General features: G+C 42.1%; 1 protein-coding gene across 9 annotated transcripts in view; it reads left to right on the top strand.

Moving 5' to 3' along the window:
• Window positions 1-267: 267 nt before the first annotated feature.
• The window catches only part of ak1 (adenylate kinase 1), a 22,190-nt gene continuing 5,087 nt past the window's right edge, over window positions 268-17,370 (top strand). The window contains exons 1-3 of one of the 9 annotated variants that reach the window (XM_079480579.1): window positions 2,638-2,720; window positions 3,795-3,949; window positions 4,252-4,284. In XM_079480579.1, coding sequence (XP_079336705.1) covers window positions 4,278-4,284 — 7 coding nt within the window. In that variant the 5' untranslated portion in view covers window positions 2,638-2,720; window positions 3,795-3,949; window positions 4,252-4,277. Of the gene's footprint in view, window positions 372-2,637; window positions 2,721-3,756; window positions 4,128-4,251; window positions 4,285-17,370 lie in introns of those variants that run through there. The other 8 variants (XM_079480573.1, XM_079480575.1, XM_079480574.1 and 5 more) reach the window with 8 other exon arrangements.

Raw genomic sequence — 17,370 nt, 5'->3', positions numbered from 1 at the left:
TAACAAATACATTCTCTGAGCATTTTTATGTCATAATGCTAGAATATGGAGTTTTAGATGACGCCCGCTCCAGACACATTTGATATAATTGTATTGTTTTATTGAGTTTTTATGTTGTTCCCTTGTGTAAACCTGATTTGCAACAATGTAAACAAATACATGCGAGTTGAATTGTGGGTAATTGCAGTTCTCTTCTGTAAATTCCTCCACACCCCCCTCCTTAGAATCCCTGTGTTTCCCAGCATTCTGTGCGTGAGCTGAGCTGTCAGAGCTCTATATAAAGCAGCAGAGGAAGGGCTGGCGTTCAGCCGGTCACTCAGACGGACAGACGGGAGCCGGACACACACAGTCTACCAGAGAGAGAGAGACAGGTCAGTACAGACGCCAAGAGAGGAAGAGTGATAATACAGCATGGAAATGAAAATGAGACATTATTCTCTCTCTCTGTGTGTGTGTGTGTTAAGCTGTTTAAGGTCTTGTTGTTTGCAGGCTGTGTGTGGTGATGGAAAGTGGGTCAGTGAGAAGAGCTGTGTGTTGTGTTGCATGAGATTCAGATGAGGTGGTCTCTGTGTTTTGACAGCTGCAATGTCAAACGGACAAACTGAAGTCGTGCTGATGTGAACATGTGTGTGTGTGTTGTTTCCACATGAATCATGTCACTGTGAGCTGAATTTGAACATGCGTTCAGGAATACAGACATTGATGCTATCGGCAGCGTGTAAGCAGGGCCGCTGACGTCAAACCCAGACGTTCTCCTCTTAAAGCTACAGCACTCCGGTCACTATGGCAACCGTTGCAGTTTTCAGGAGGTGTGTTGAGGGTATAAATGAAGTGACTTCTTCACGCCGGACAGCTGCAGAGGAGTCTGGGCTTTTTTTAGCTTTGCTGCATGAGATCGGTGTCAGAAAGCAACGAGTGTGCAGTGAATGAAAAGTGTTCAGCGTCACATGACCTGTGAGAGAGAAAACAGCATTCAGACTGAAGATCCTAGACTAACATCTGGGCTTTAGTTCTGTTCTCTTGCACAGCGTGTTAAAAATTATTATTATTTCCAGAGATACAACTACATGTGAGATTTATTCTACACGATCAAAATGTTGTTAAAAACCAAAACAACCCTGAATTGTGATATCAGTACTCCTTGAAGCAAACGAGTCAGGAAGAGGGTTTCTGATGAAGCATTAAAGAATAAACACTCAGAAGGGCCTTTAGATCCGTTGTTTTGTTGTTATTAATACATGTATATGTCCAATTACAGCCTTTCAAATCTCTAACAATAAACAGCAAATCAGGATTAATATTCAGTGTGTATCTTATTATGGTGATGGGTATCAGAGGCCACCCACCAGCTGACCGGGTCAAATTTAGACCGTCTTTTAATAGAAAATATTACGACTCAGTGGTGCACCTCGAGAAAGAAGAATTTCTTGAACTATTTTAATGACACAGCATAACAGGGTTGAACAAGAAGTCCATTTTCAACTCAAGACACAGAAATCATTAAATCATTCATAGTAAAATAATAATATTTCACTTATATTAAATAGAAAATAATAAAACGCTCAGTTCTGGTCCTTGATTCTGATTGGCTGAGCCGAGCTCTACGCCGTTATAAAATACCCTGATTTATAACGGCTGACCGCATTAATATCATTTTATTTACTTTATTTAATATAAGCTTGATATGCGTATGGAATAAGTGTTTTATAAAAGCGATAAGCCGCGTGAAACAGTGTGTTATAGTGGATTTTTAACAGCTTTAATGACACAACGCTGTTATAAAATACACTGCTTCACGCGGCTTAAAAAGTGAGAAAGCCTTCACCTTATGTTTTTACATTAGACAGTAAACAGAGTTAGTTAGCTGTATTTATTGAGTTATTATGGCTTAAATCTAAACAAACCAACTGTGGAATGCACAACAAAAGTATTGAAGAAAACTGAGTTGTCTCATTTTGGAACCGAACTCTTTAAATGTTTAGACATATCCCTGACGTGTACTGAAACACAGGTATGTGGGCCAGTCGTTCCTGAGAAACACCATATTTGACCAGAGGAGGCGTCACCATCAGTGAGCGCTCTCAGCTGACATCAGGGCTCATCACGACACATCAGAACACGTCCACCAGCAGTGATTCTGACACGCCAAGAGCACACGTGACCACATTCAAGAATGTTGACTGAAGCTGAGAATGTGACCCATAGTACATGAATATGACCATCTGGTGTCATTTACTGTTAGATCTGACCGTTGAGTTCACGGACATCATGACCTCTGGTACAGTTATATAACAACACTACATTTAGTTTGGACGTGAGATATGATATATATCTCCATTAAATCACAAATTATCAGTTATATTAATAATCAGTAACATTTCTTTTTTAAACAAGTTGCCATAATCCATTTCTCCTGTTTCAGAGTTGTATGTTATGAGTGTCCTTGACCAGTGAAATGCTCTTGAAACATGATTTACTGTCATTAATTCTGTCCTTACACAGGAAACACAGATCTGCACTGCTAGAGACTTATGAAAGCTACTGTATATCACACACACACACTCTGAAGCGCAGACATGAGTCAAGTAGGGCTAGTCTTTCACAAACACAACATTGTCATGCAAGGCATTGTGGGTCACATGACCAGTAGTTGAAATTTTAGAGAAGAGGGATGTGTTCAGACGTGTATTTCACAATCTCTCCGCAGCACACACACACCAGTAAGACAAACTCATTTACTCTGCTGTCGTTTTCACGCTATTCTTCAGAGGGTTTGTGGGTTTATAGAGTAGTTGAACAGTGTTTATGAATATATGACGGTAATGAGGGTTAAGAGCCGTGTGGTGGGTTAAGAGATCTCACGGCTCAATGTGTGTTTGTGTCATTGATGTGAGTTTACATACTTTCTAACAGTGTCATTGGTGAAATTTACTGTGCATTTACACCACAGGCTTTTATAAATATGATCTAAATAACTGCATGTGTACCGTACACCTGTATTCGGCCAGCTTCTTTAATCAGAAGTAATACTTAAAATGACACTGGAGGTGTACTGACAGAAGCATTGCTCTGTACTCTCTTGATGGAGACAGGAAGTATAATAAAGTATGTAAAGTATACTGTAGATGTCCATGTGTTTACTCTTCTTCACATACCTGTAGTTGGACACGGTTCAGTTTAAAGCTGGACGACATGTTGATGAAAACACACTGTAATAATTGTAAGTGCTTCTCAGAAATGCTTTCAGAGTTTATTCTGCTCTGTTCTTTGAGGACTTGTGTGTTTTCCTGAACCCTCAATGGCCTGTGTGGAGACAGCGCCCTCTAGCGGAAGGGAAATGAAGTACCGTTGTTATTGTCACGTACAAAATGAGAGAACAGTTTAGATTTTGATCATAAATCACGTTTTTTATTATGTTCACATGTTTTTGTTGTGTTCATTAGCTGTATTTTTGAGTTATTATGGCTCAAATCGACACAAACCAACTGCAGTTTGATTGATATTCATTGAACCGCACAATAAAAACATGATTTTTGATCAAAATTTGACTCGTTTCAGAACTAAACTGAAATATGGACATCTCTTTTTTGTACGTATAGCTGAATCTACTGCTTGCACGTTAAACAATGTAAAGAATCATTAAATGTAGTGAGTTTCACATTCGTCTCAGTGACACGAGTTAGATTATTCGTGTAGTTTAACATTAGTATTTTAAAACAGTGAAATATATATAAAGTGTTTCTTTACTCACATCAGGCGCTGTGTTCTCTGCCTTCTTTCATTTGATTGGTCAGCAGCGCCAGACTTCTTTCATTTGATTGGTCAGCAGCTCCAGACTTCTTTCATTTGATTGGTCAGCAGCGCCAGACTTCTTTCATTTGATTGGTCAGCAGCTCCAGACTTCTTTCATTTGATTGGTCAGCAGCTCCAGACTTCTTTCATTTGATTGGTCAGCAGCTCCAGACTTCTTTCATTTGATTGGTCAGCAGCTCCAGACTTCTTTCATTTGATTGGCTAGTAACTGGCTCCTTCTTTGATATGATTGGCCACCTTGACATTGGGCTGATCTGATAACAGTTGGTCATATGAGCCGATTATTAAACGACTTTAATGGCGCCAAATGAAATGTAAGAAAGCCTCAGTTTGATCTTCATTTAAATCTGTCTGTGTTAAAGAGATCGGACTCGTGTTTTCTGTGGGATATCATCATGTGATAATGCAGATGTTAACATGTGTGTTCTTCACCCGCAGGAACATCCCTCACATAACAGATCATCATGGCAGGTAAGCGTGACGTCTATTTGATATTTACATGGGATGAATTTCGACTCAAAATGATTAACAAATGCACGCACAGTCATCCGTGAACGTGATACACTTTTCATTTCTATTTTACGATTCACAAACAAATGCCTTATGATTTGATTCTGTGAAATTCAGATTTGAATAAACATGAAGCGATTTGTACAAATAGAGGCAGATTTGTGATCGCAATGTTTTATTTAGTGTTCATGTATATTGATTTGGCGCATACCAATGAGAAGTTGTGCATTTGTGGATCCTGTGACGCGCGTTCATTCATCCTGTTCGGTTCATTTAGATTTTGAGACTTTCTTTACGCGGTTTTGCATCGGACAATCCACACACGCGCACCTGCAGATCCATGCGCAACCGTGCAGAAAATAACAACTACCACTAGATGGCAGGCTTACGGAAACCATAGGTGCTGGTCATATCATTAGAATATCATCAAAAAGTTGATGCATTTCACTATTTCCATTAAAAAAGTCAAACTTGTAAATTATATTAATTCATTACACGCAGACTGATATATTTCAAATGTTTATTAATTTTAATTGTGATGATTATAACTGACAACTAATTAAAATACCAAATTGATAAGGCGTTTTAATCTCAAAGACAAAGCATTTTCTCATAAAGTTAATAGATGCAGTTATTACAGTTACAGTGCAATAGATGAGTTAATGCAGTTATTGAAGTTACAGTGCAGTAGATGAGTTAATGCAGTTAATAGAGTTACAGAGCAGTAGATGAGTTAATGCAGTTATTACAGTTACAGTGCAGTAGATGAGTTAATGCAGTTATTACAGTTACAGTGCAGTAGATGAGTTAATGCAGTTATTACAGTTACAGTGCAGTAGATGAGTTAATGCAGTTATTGAGTTTACAGTGCAGTAGATGAGTTAATGCAGTTATTACAGTTACAGTGCAGTAGGTGAGTTAATGCAGTTATTACAGTTACAGTGCAGTAGATGAGTTAATGCAGTTATTACAGTTACAGTGCAGTAGATGAGTTAATGCAGTTATTACAGTTACAGTGCAGTAGGTGAGTTAATGCAGTTATTACAGTTACAGTGCAGTAGATGAGTTAATGCAGTTATTACAGTTACAGTGCAGTAGATGAGTTAATGCAGTTATTACAGTTACAGTGCAGTAGATGAGTTAATGCAGTTATTGAGTTTACAGTGCAGTAGATGAGTTAATGCAGTTATTACAGTTACAGTGCAGTAGATGAGTTAATGCAGTTATTACAGTTACAGTGCAGTAGATGAGTTAATGCAGTTATTACAGTTACAGTGCAGTAGATGAGCTAATGCAGTTATTACAGTTACAGTGCAGTAGATGAGTTAATGCAGTTATTAAGTTTACAGTGCAGTAGATGAGTTAATGCAGTTATTACAGTTACAGTGCAGTAGGTGAGTTAATGCAGTTATTACAGTTACAGTGCAGTAGGTGAGTTAATGCAGTTATTACAGTTACAGTGCAGTAGGTGAGTTAATGCAGTTATTACAGTTACAGTGCAGTAGATGAGCTAATGCAGTTATTACAGTTACAGTGCAGTAGATGAGTTAATGCAGTTATTAAAGTTACAGTGCAGTAGGTGAGTTAATGCAGTTATTACAGTTACAGTGCAGTAGATGAGTTAATGCAGTTATTACAGTTACAGTGCAGTAGGTGAGTTAATGCAGTTATTAAAGTTACAGTGCAGTAGGTGAGTTAATGCAGTTATTACAGTTACAGTGCAGTAGATGAGTTAATGCAGTTATTACAGTTACAGTGCAGTAGGTGAGTTAATGCAGTTATTACAGTTACAGTGCAGTAGATGAGTTAATGCAGTTATTACAGTTACAGTGCAGTAGATGAGTTAATGCAGTTATTACAGTTACAGTGCAGTAGATGAGTTAATGCAGTTATTGAGTTTACAGTGCAGTAGATGAGTTAATGCAGTTATTACAGTTACAGTGCAGTAGATGAGTTAATGCAGTTATTACAGTTACAGTGCAGTAGATGAGTTAATGCAGTTATTACAGTTACAGTGCAGTAGATGAGCTAATGCAGTTATTACAGTTACAGTGCAGTAGATGAGTTAATGCAGTTATTAAGTTTACAGTGCAGTAGATGAGTTAATGCAGTTATTACAGTTACAGTGCAGTAGGTGAGTTAATGCAGTTATTACAGTTACAGTGCAGTAGGTGAGTTAATGCAGTTATTACAGTTACAGTGCAGTAGGTGAGTTAATGCAGTTATTACAGTTACAGTGCAGTAGATGAGCTAATGCAGTTATTACAGTTACAGTGCAGTAGATGAGTTAATGCAGTTATTACAGTTACAGTGCAGTAGATGAGTTAATGCAGTTATTGAGTTTACAGTGCAGTAGATGAGTTAATGCAGTTATTACAGTTACAGTGCAGTAGATGAGTTAATGCAGTTATTACAGTTACAGTGCAGTAGATGAGCTAATGCAGTTATTACAGTTACAGTGCAGTAGATGAGTTAATGCAGTTATTGAGTTTACAGTGCAGTAGATGAGTTAATGCAGTTATTACAGTTACAGTGCAGTAGGTGAGTTAATGCAGTTATTACAGTTACAGTGCAGTAGATGAGTTAATGCAGTTATTACAGTTACAGTGCAGTAGATGAGCTAATGCAGTTATTACAGTTACAGTGCAGTAGATGAGTTAATGCAGTTATTGAGTTTACAGTGCAGTAGATGAGTTAATGCAGTTATTACAGTTACAGTGCAGTAGATGAGTTAATGCAGTTATTAAAGTTACAGTGCAGTAGATGAGCTAATGCAGTTATTAAAGTTACAGTGCAGTAGATGAGTTGATGCAGTTATTAAAGTTACAGTGCAGTAGATGAGTAGATGCAGTTATTAAAGTTACAGTGCAGTAGATGAGTTAATGCAGTTATTACAGTTACAGTGCAGTAGATGAGTTAATGCAGTTATTAAAGTTACAGTGCAGTAGATGAGCTAATGCAGTTATTAAAGTTACAGTGCAGTAGATGAGCTAATGCAGTTATTACAGTTACAGTGCAGTAGGTGAGTTAATGCAGTTATTAAAGTTACAGTGCAGTAGATGAGCTAATGCAGTTATTAAAGTTACAGTGCAGTAGGTGAGTTAATGCAGTTATTACAGTTACAGTGCAGTAGGTGAGTTAATGCAGTTATTACAGTTACAGTGCAGTAGGTGAGTTAATGCAGTTATTACAGTTACAGTGCAGTAGGTGAGTTAATGCAGTTATTGAGTTTACAGTGCAGTAGATGAGTTAATGCAGTTATTACAGTTACAGTGCAGTAGATGAGTTAATGCAGTTATTACAGTTACAGTGCAGTAGGTGAGTTAATGCAGTTATTACAGTTACAGTGCAGTAGATGAGTTAATGCAGTTATTAAGTTTACAGTGCAGTAGATGAGTTAATGCAGTTATTACAGTTACAGTGCAGTAGATGAGTTAATGCAGTTATTACAGTTACAGTGCAGTAGATGAGTTAATGCAGTTATTACAGTTACAGTGCAGTAGGTGAGTTAATGCAGTTATTACAGTTACAGTGCAGTAGGTGAGTTAATGCAGTTATTACAGTTACAGTGCAGTAGGTGAGTTAATGCAGTTATTAAAGTTACAGTGCAGTAGATGAGTTACACATCAGACCTCATGCATACATTGACAAACTGTATACATACTACACACACACACACATTTACAGCCACTATGCTAGCGGTTATAAACCCGAACATAAAACACGATCAAAGTGCTCATTTGGAGCGTCTAACATCACCAACTTGAACAAACAACCTTGATAAAATAACAAGTAACATTATATGGTCTTAGACACTGTAAGTAGTAACATAAATGGACGATATATAACTTACATCGTCTAATACTTTACTGCCTGGCGAACTGCTGCACGTGAATGACAAGCGTATCCTCTTTTCACTTACCAGAGAATCGGGTCTTACGTAAAGTGCGCACATAAACTAAAGATGCGTCTTATGTAAAGTATGGCAAAAATTACAATAAACATTAACATAAATAGAATTCGCAACACATACTGTATACACACACACACACACACACACACACACATATACATACTGTATTCATACTGTATACACACACACACACACACACACACACACACATACATACTGTATTCATACTGTATACACACACACACACACACACACATATACATACTGTATTCATACTGTATACACACACACACACACACAAACACATATACATACTGTATACACACGCATACATTTACATACTGTATTCATACTGTATACACATACACACACACACATATACATACTGTATTCATACTATTAGGGATTGCCCCACTGATTGCTAGTTTGGATTTTATTGACCACCACAGCACTCCGGTAAGAGAGGGAAGGAGATATCATCAGGGTATTATTTTTATTTATTGGCAGTTTTGACCACATACACTGTTGTGTATTGAGGTAGTTTCTGTAAACAATAGAATATAAAGGAATAAGCATTACTCTTACAAATAAAGATGTACATTTCTAATAACAATATTAAACAATATCAGCACCCTCAGTATAACATAGTAATGTATAAATGCGGTGGCATAATACCGAGGCATCACATCAGGATATGGAGCTGTAGCAGCCACAAGCATAACTTGTGTTATTAAATGTATAAATACACCAAATAACGTGCACACATTTGTCCGCTTAGCCACTATGCTAGCGGTTATAAACCCGAACATAAAACACGATCAAAGTGCTCATTTGGAGCATCTAACATCACCAACTTGAACAAACAACCTTGATAAAATAACAAGTAACATTATATGGTCTTAGACACTGTAAGTAGTAACATAAATGGACGATATATAACTTACATCGTCTAATACTTTACTGCCTGGCGAACTGCTGCACGTGAATGACAAGCGTATCCTCTTTTCACTTACCAGAGAATCGGGTCTTACGTAAAGTGCGCACATAAACTAAAGATGCGTCTTATGTAAAGTATGGCAAAAATTACAATAAACATTAACATAAATAGAATTCGCAACAGCCGCCCCCACATTTGTATAGAAATGTGAAATTAAGAGAATTCAGTCTCTGGGGTCACTGTTCATTGCAGGCAACTGTATCAGGCGAGCCACTGGTCTGAGGTAAGTTTTACCCTCAATCTCAACCTCAACAGTCCTTACACTACCATCACTGCCTGGCAATGTCTTGCAAACTTTGCCTATGGGCCACTGGGCCCTAGGGAGTTGTGGATCCACAATCAACACAACAGAGTCCAATTCCAAGAGTTCTGAAGTCCTTTGCCACTTTTGTCGGGTCTGGAGTGTAGGCAAATAGTTCCTGGTGAAATGCGTCCAGAATTGGTCGATTATAGTCTGACAGTGACGCCACCTCCGCCGCCCCATTTCTCCTGGCGCATAGGCTACTTGAGGAAGTGAAGCATCCCGCCGCCCCATAAGGAGAAGGTTTGGAGTGATTGGGTCGATGTCTGCAATATCTGTTGAGGCATATCCTAGTGGCTTCGAATTAAGAATTCCTTCCACTTCCACTAGCACTGTTGTTAGAACATCCTCTGTAACCGCTTGGTTGCCAACGGCTACCTGCAAGGCATTCTTTATAGAGCGGACTTCACGTTCCCACAATCCACCAAAATGCGGAGCACTGGGTGGATTGAACTTAAAGATGATTTGGTAGTTCGCAAGACGGGTTTGGAGTGCTGACTCCATGTTGAAGAATGCTTCATGTAGCTCTCTCTCTGCCCCACGGAAGTTAGTGCCACAGTCCGAACGGATCTCCTGATGACGACCTCTTCTGGCAATGAACCGGCAGAGTGCGAGAAGAAAGGCGTCTGCATCCATTGAGTTGAGCAACTCAGTATGAACTGCTCTAGTCGTGAGACATTTGAGGATCAAACCCCAGCGCTTCTCGTTCCGTCTTCCTATCTTGACCATGTAGGGGCCAAAACAGTCGACACCCGTTGAGTAAAAGGGTGAACAGAGCAGTCGGAGGCGTTCGGGGGGCAAATCTGCCATCTGAGGAACCTTCGGCTGAGCTCGCCATCGCTGACAGGAGAGACAACTGTGTTGATGGAGTTTGATGGCCTGGCGACCTCTAAGAATCCAATACTGTCTCCTTATCTCGGCGTAGACTCTCTCAGCTCCTGAATGTTGCATACGTTCATCAAATTCTTTGATAAGGAGCTTAGTCACAGCATGTTTGGGGTCAAGCACTATAGGGTGAATTTGTTCGGGATCAGAATTCACTAACCTCCTTAGACGCCCCCCAACTCGTATCACCTTGATAAGTGAGTCCCACTCAGGAGCTAGATTAGCCAGTCGACTGTGCACAGGAACAGCTTTGCCAGCTTGTAGGCCAGCTACTTCCTCTGCGAAGCTCTCGGCTTGACATCGCCTTAGCAGAACATCTTCTGCTTCTCTGTTTGTCATAGTCACACTGTCCGAGGATGCTGTCTCTTGACCGGCTTGGCGTATTGATTCCACTAACTCTTGCCAGCTCTTGAATTGGTTGACATCAAGGAGGTTGGGCTTAGATTCAACTGTCATTACAGCGTAGCAGGATAAACCCTTTATCTCGGAGACTGATTCTGACCGGGCAACTTCAGGTTTCTTAGGCCAGTGCTCTGAACTCTGTTTCAAGAAAGGCGGCCCCTGACTCCATCGACTGGGCTTGGTCAGACTCAAGAGAGTTGTACCTCTTGTAATATCATCGGCTGGATTGTCCTGCGTGTTAACATACCTCCATGCCTTGTAGTCTGTTAATTCCTGTATTTCGGAGACTCTTGTCCCAACAAACACTTTGTAACGACAGGAGTCGGACTGAATCCACTCCAGCACAGTCATGGAATCTGTCCATAAGATGGTTTGATCAAAAGTGATTGTCAGCTCATTGGTAACTAGCTTGGCCAGCTGAGCCCCGGCTAAAGCTGCACAAAGCTCTAAGCGTGGTATGGACTGCTGCCTCTTAGGAGCGACCCGTGATCTGGCCATTACAAAGGAGACGTGCATACCACTGCTGGTTTGAATTGCCAGATATGCCACTGCCCCATACGCCTTTTCAGAGGCGTCACAGAATACATGAAGGGTACTGAGTTCACCTGCCACGGTGGTGGAGGCCGGAGAGTAGCAGCGAGGGATGGAAACAGCCCTGAGATGTGTAAGCTCTTTTTCCCAGTCGATCCACGCGGCCTGAAGGTTCGGCGGTAGATTGGGGTCATCCCAGTCTCTCTTTTTAGCCCACAACTGTTGAATGATCCTCTTTGCCCTGGTAGTGAATGGCAAGATGTATCCTAGCGGATCGTACTGGGACGCTAATACCTGGTAAGCTGCTCTCATGGTGAGTGCTGGATGCTCAATGGGCCGGTAGTGATAGCTGAGAGTATCGGCTGCACAATTCCACCTGAGGCCTAATGTGGGCTCCATAGGGTCGACGCGGTTCTGCATCAACCACTGCTCTGTGCCTGAGGACTGCGCCTCAGTAGGTAGATGAGCTACCACTGCTGAGTGACTGCTGGCCCACTGTCTAAGATCAAAGCCCCCCTCTGCTAACATGCTACGTAACTGGTGTACGGCTTGCTTGGCTTCAGAGATGGTCTGGAAACTTGTGAGACAATTATCCACATAGAAGCTTTGAGATACAATCTGTACCAGACCTGGATATCTGTCCTCGGTATTGTGGGCATGGTGCTGCAGAGCGAAGATGGCACAGCATGGACTACTTGTAGTGCCGAAGGGCAGAACCTGCCGCTCATACACGTCTGGGGGGTGTTCACTCTGCATATCTCTCCAGATGAAACGAAGGAAGGGTTTGTCCTTTGGCAACAGGCGTACCTGGTGGAACATGCCCTTAATATCTGCGCTTACAGCCACAGGATGCTGCCTGAATCTTAGGAGCACTCCTAACAGTGAGGGTCCAAGTGTGGGACCTGGGAGGAGCTGATCGTTAAGCGATAGTCCATTGTGCTTGAAAGAACAGTCAAACACCAGTCGTGACTTATTATTATGGCTCACTAGATGATGGGGAAGGTACCAGACTCCTTCTGACTGTGCTGCTTCTTTCGGGTTGAGTTTGTTCACGTAGCCTGCAGCCAGAAGTTTAGCAATCTCTTCGGAATATATCGAAGCCTTTCCCGAATCCTTCTTAAGTCTTCTTTCCATGCTTCTCAGATTGAAAAGTACGAGTTGCACAGCCCCGTTAAGTGCTGGTGTACCTTGCTTCCACAGAAGAGGGGTGGCATAACGCTGTACTTCCTTTACAATGACTGGCTGGATCTGAGACTCCAGTAGATGCATAGCCTCTTTGTCTTGTTTAGAACGGACAACAAGTTTCTCATTGCGAAAGGGTAGCACGTCCAGCTGCCATAACTTTTCCACGTTTCGGAAGAGAAGATCATCTGGATGAGTAGTGGAGATGAAAAGGCACTGCTGAATCGATGTATGACTTGTGCTACCCATTACTGTCCCTTGAAGTGCCCAACCGAGAGCTGTATGAATTGCTACAGGTCCTCCTCTGGTGCCTTGACGGATAGGTTCTTTAGGCGTGATAAGATGGACTTGGTCAGAGCCTATGAGCACCAGTGGACGTACATTTTGGAATGACTGCAGTGGGATCCCCTTTAAGTGTGCATACCTTTTTTGAAGTGTCTGTACTGGGTATGATTGCTCCACCAGATCGAGTCCAGATGCGGTGAAAGCTCCGGTCACCTGGTATCGTTTCTCAGGCTTACCTCTTGGGGAGATTTCAAAGGAGATTTTGGAACCACTGAGGTGAGTAGTGTCTGGTCTAACGGTACGCAGAGCTAACATCTCAGGCTCACCTATCAGCCGAAGTTGCTGAACAGCAGTGGGTAGAATCATGGTCCGCTGGGCCCCATCATCCAGTATGGCATAGGTTTCAATGCTCTTGGAGTTGTGATGTAGCAGCACTGGCACCACTTTTAGGAGGACTCTTCCAGAAGCAATGGACGGTAAGAGGTAGATACGACTCTCATTTGCCGCTGTTGATGTGTTGATTACATGGTGTTGAGCCACACGATGCAGCACCTGTAGGTGAATGCCACCACATTCGCTGCAGGGTTTTTTTAGGTTACAGTTCTCAGGTGTATGGGAACGTGCACATTTCCAGCAGCGTTTTCCATCCGAAATCCACTTACAAAGATCAGCAGCTGATTGTTCTGCCATATTCTCACATCGGGTGATGTAGTGCTCGTTACTGCCACAGAAAAGGCAGTGAATCTTGAATGGGGTCTTCTTAGGAGACACCTTAGGACTGGAGAATGCTTTTACCTCTGCAGCCGCTGCTCCGTGGTATAAGGCTGTACTTTGGGTTCTTGGTTTAGGCATGCTCTTCTCCTTCGAATTGCTTGTGTTTCTGTCGCACTGGTAGCGTTGAACTAGTCTGTTAGACAGCCTCTGCTGCTGAGCTTTAACTTGGAGCCACGCTGCAAGGTCTTGAAGGTTATATGGATTGACACTGGGGGAGTTGAGCTTCCCTTGTAGCTGGAGAAACTCTATGAATCCATCCCGTAAGTATTTGGGGAGCTTACTGAGCAAACGATCCACATGCGAGCAGCAGTTTAACTCCATACCTCTAGGTCCCTCCAAGGACAGTAGCATACTCACCAGAAGGTGGACACGGAGAGCAAAACTCTGAAAGCTCTGAGCATCGTTGGGTTTTACCTCTGAGGCTGTAAGGATTGCTGCTATCTCACTTTGCGCCAGCTGGTGGGGTTGACCATACTGCTACTGCAGAGCCTGCATTGCTGCGCTGTAGGGATATGGATGGTGGCGATAGGACTGGCCAATCATCTGTGCTTCAGGTAGTTTGAGGTGTTCTAACAGAATGTGATATTTATATTTCTCATCCAGCTCCACATGAGGTTCGAGGAGGTTATCGAGAGCAAGCTTGAGATTAGCAAATTCCCTCTCGTTGTCATAGAGAAAGTCAGGAATTTTTGGCTGGGGTGCAGCATGTGAAGGGCGTTGAAAGACCACACGTTCTGAGTAGTTCAGTGGCTGAGGTAAAGAGCCTCCATAAGCTGGAATGTTCATAGCAGGATCTGAAGTTCTTGGCATGACTTGCGGCAGTGGTACTGCTGGGACTGAACTGTTTGGTGCTGTTGAAGCATATGGCTGTAGCGTATGAGCTAACGTAGTATAGACCTGAGGCATACTGGGATGCTGGTAGGTGGGTTTGGGAGTCACCAGCTTTGGATGAACCGAAGGCTGAAAGGCTCTCCCAGTGTCATGAAAATAAAATGGTTTCCTAAACATTGGTGACACAGTGTCTGCCATTGTAGCATGTTGGTGTTGGGGCTCAGCACAAGCAGGCGTCCCCGACAAAATTGGTGAGTACACAGGAAGTGTGACTGGCTGTATGGGTACAAATCCTGGGTTAATAAACTCCGTCTCTGTAGCTGGTGGGCCTACATTCGGTTCCCTAGCACTCACATGTCTCTCTATTTGTAAGTCCCTTTCAGGTGACTGTGATGAAGAGGAAAACGGACTGGATAATGAGGGTGACCTGACTGGTTGCATGTTAGACACAGGTGGTTCCTCTTCCTTACCTTCTTCCCTTAGGAATGATGTGATATGTTCCATCAGCTTCTGACGCCTTTGCTGACGTTGTTCGTACAGTTTGAGCTTGCTTTGTAGTGCGGCCATATCTGCAGCTTCTTCCCTTTCCTTCTCAGACATAGACTGCAACAGCTCCCTCAGTGAACTCATACTCAGTAAGTCTGTGGGGCTTGCTTCGGGATGCTCACCCAGGCTGGTGGCTGGTTGTGATTGGCAAACTTTGTCCACTGCGGCTGTGGCACCTCTGCTGTAGGCTGGGAGGAGAGTGTCGGTCGGTGGTGGCTGTAGCCAAGGAAATAGTCGTCCAGATGCTTGGGTGCTTGACGATGGCGTTGCAGTCTTTCTGATGCTCCTGCAGTTGGGGCTGAGGTTGTTCGCTCTTCTGATGACATCACTGTAGTGGTCAGTAAATCCGGCTCGAAGGACCATATATTAGGGATTGCCCCACTGATTGCTAGTTTGGATTTTATTGACCACCACAGCACTCCGGTAAGAGAGGGAAGGAGATATCATCAGGGTATTATTATTATTTATTGGCAGTTTTGACCACATACACTGTTGTGTATTGAGGTAGTTTCTGTAAACAATAGAATATAAAGGAATAAGCATTACTCTTACAAATAAAGATGTACATTTCTAATAACAATATTAAACAATATCAGCACCCTCAGTATAACATAGTAATGTATAAATGCGGTGGCATAATACCGAGGCATCACATCAGGATATGGAGCTGTAGCAGCCACAAGCATAACTTGTGTTATTAAATGTATAAATACACCAAATAACGTGCACACATTTGTCCGCTTAGCCACTATGCTAGCGGTTATAAACCCGAACATAAAACACGATCAAAGTGCTCATTTGGAGCGTCTAACATCACCAACTTGAACAAACAACCTTGATAAAATAACAAGTAACATTATATGGTCTTAGACACTGTAAGTAGTAACATAAATGGACGATATATAACCAGTGGCGGCTCCAGACAATTTTGATTGGGGGGGTCAATGGGGGGTCCTGGTCATTTAAAGGGGGTCTCATGAAAACCAACAGAAAATACAGTGGACACGGGTAATAACTGCATATTAATGCTACTAAACAAATAAACAACACAGCATATCAACTACTTTGTTTTTAATTAATTAATCAATTGTAGTTTGCAAACAATATGCTCGAACTTTAATTGCCATAGCCACACCCAGTGCCGCTGCTAGTCATATTGGTGCCCTAAGCATAATTCCATTATGATGCCTCCCCCCCACCCTGAAATTTGCCAGTTTAACTTTTTATTAACAAACATATTACTCAATACCAATAACACAATAGCAGCATCGCAGTATAAAACCTAGGAACACTAAATAGAGAAAGTAAAATCTTCACAGCTTTGCTGACTTTGTAAACATATGTAGAATAGCCAACACACACTACACATTTGAAAGTGCAAACTTTTCTTCAGTAAACAGAATTAGTAGCAGCACATCCACATTTCCCGAATTTAAGTTAATTAAACATGGACATACCTGCATGTGATGCACGGTCATCATCTCGCAGTTTCTTCTTCTTTCTTTTCTCTGATCCTGACTCCTAATGTCTTTTCGGGGCCATTTCCAAATAAGTTGCCTAGGCTACCCGTCTGTCAAACTGCGTCAGGCGGACGCGCCATCAACCGGCGCTGCCGCGCGGACCGTACATGGGCGGGTGGTGGTGATATAGGATTGTTCGGCCGGGTTTTTTTACATATACATGGCTAAAGTATGCCTGCCTAATCATTTTTCTATAGCCTGATGAAATAATATTAGATTTGAAAAAATGTTTTTCATTACGCTATTTTTGGTGCCGCCTCAGCACTTGGTGCCTTACGCACAGCGTGTGATGTGCGTGGGAGCGGCGGCGCTGGCCACACCCATGACAGAAAACATATTTACAATCCAAAAGAACGACGCGGGTATGATTTTAGTTGAGGCTGTCTTGATTTCTCGGCTGGGCCATGGATTAAATCCCCAGTTAAATGTTCTCCGCCGTCAGGATTCCCACCATCCGTTCCCGCTGTAGCGCTCGATGAGGCGCCATTTCTTTCCATCTGCTCACCTGTCTCCCTCGCCCCTTTTTAGGTATGACAAAACGATCCATTTTTAGCTTCAAGAAAAGTGTGTAGCAACTCTTGCGGTCTCGCGACAGCGCCTTGAACGCAATGACGCAAGGTGCAGCGGCAGCAACGTTCATGGGGCGTCGCATTGATTCTGATGTTTATATTTTTTTATATGTCGATTAAATTATTAATTATTATTGTTCTGCGTAGTTTGAAGAGAACCATTTTTAAATCTTTACCCCGGATATATATCTTTTAATATATATCAAATATCTTTTAATCAGGAAGGGGTGGGGGGTCTAATGGGGGGTCAAGGCGTTTTTTGGAAGGGTCTTGAGACCCCCCAAGACCCCCCCTGGCGCCGCCACTGTATA

Source organism: Barbatula barbatula (genome assembly GCF_947034865.1).
Source record: "Barbatula barbatula genome assembly, chromosome: 2".
NCBI classification, from domain to species: domain Eukaryota; kingdom Metazoa; phylum Chordata; class Actinopteri; order Cypriniformes; family Nemacheilidae; genus Barbatula; species Barbatula barbatula.
This window is presented reverse-complemented; position numbering and strand designations above follow the sequence as displayed.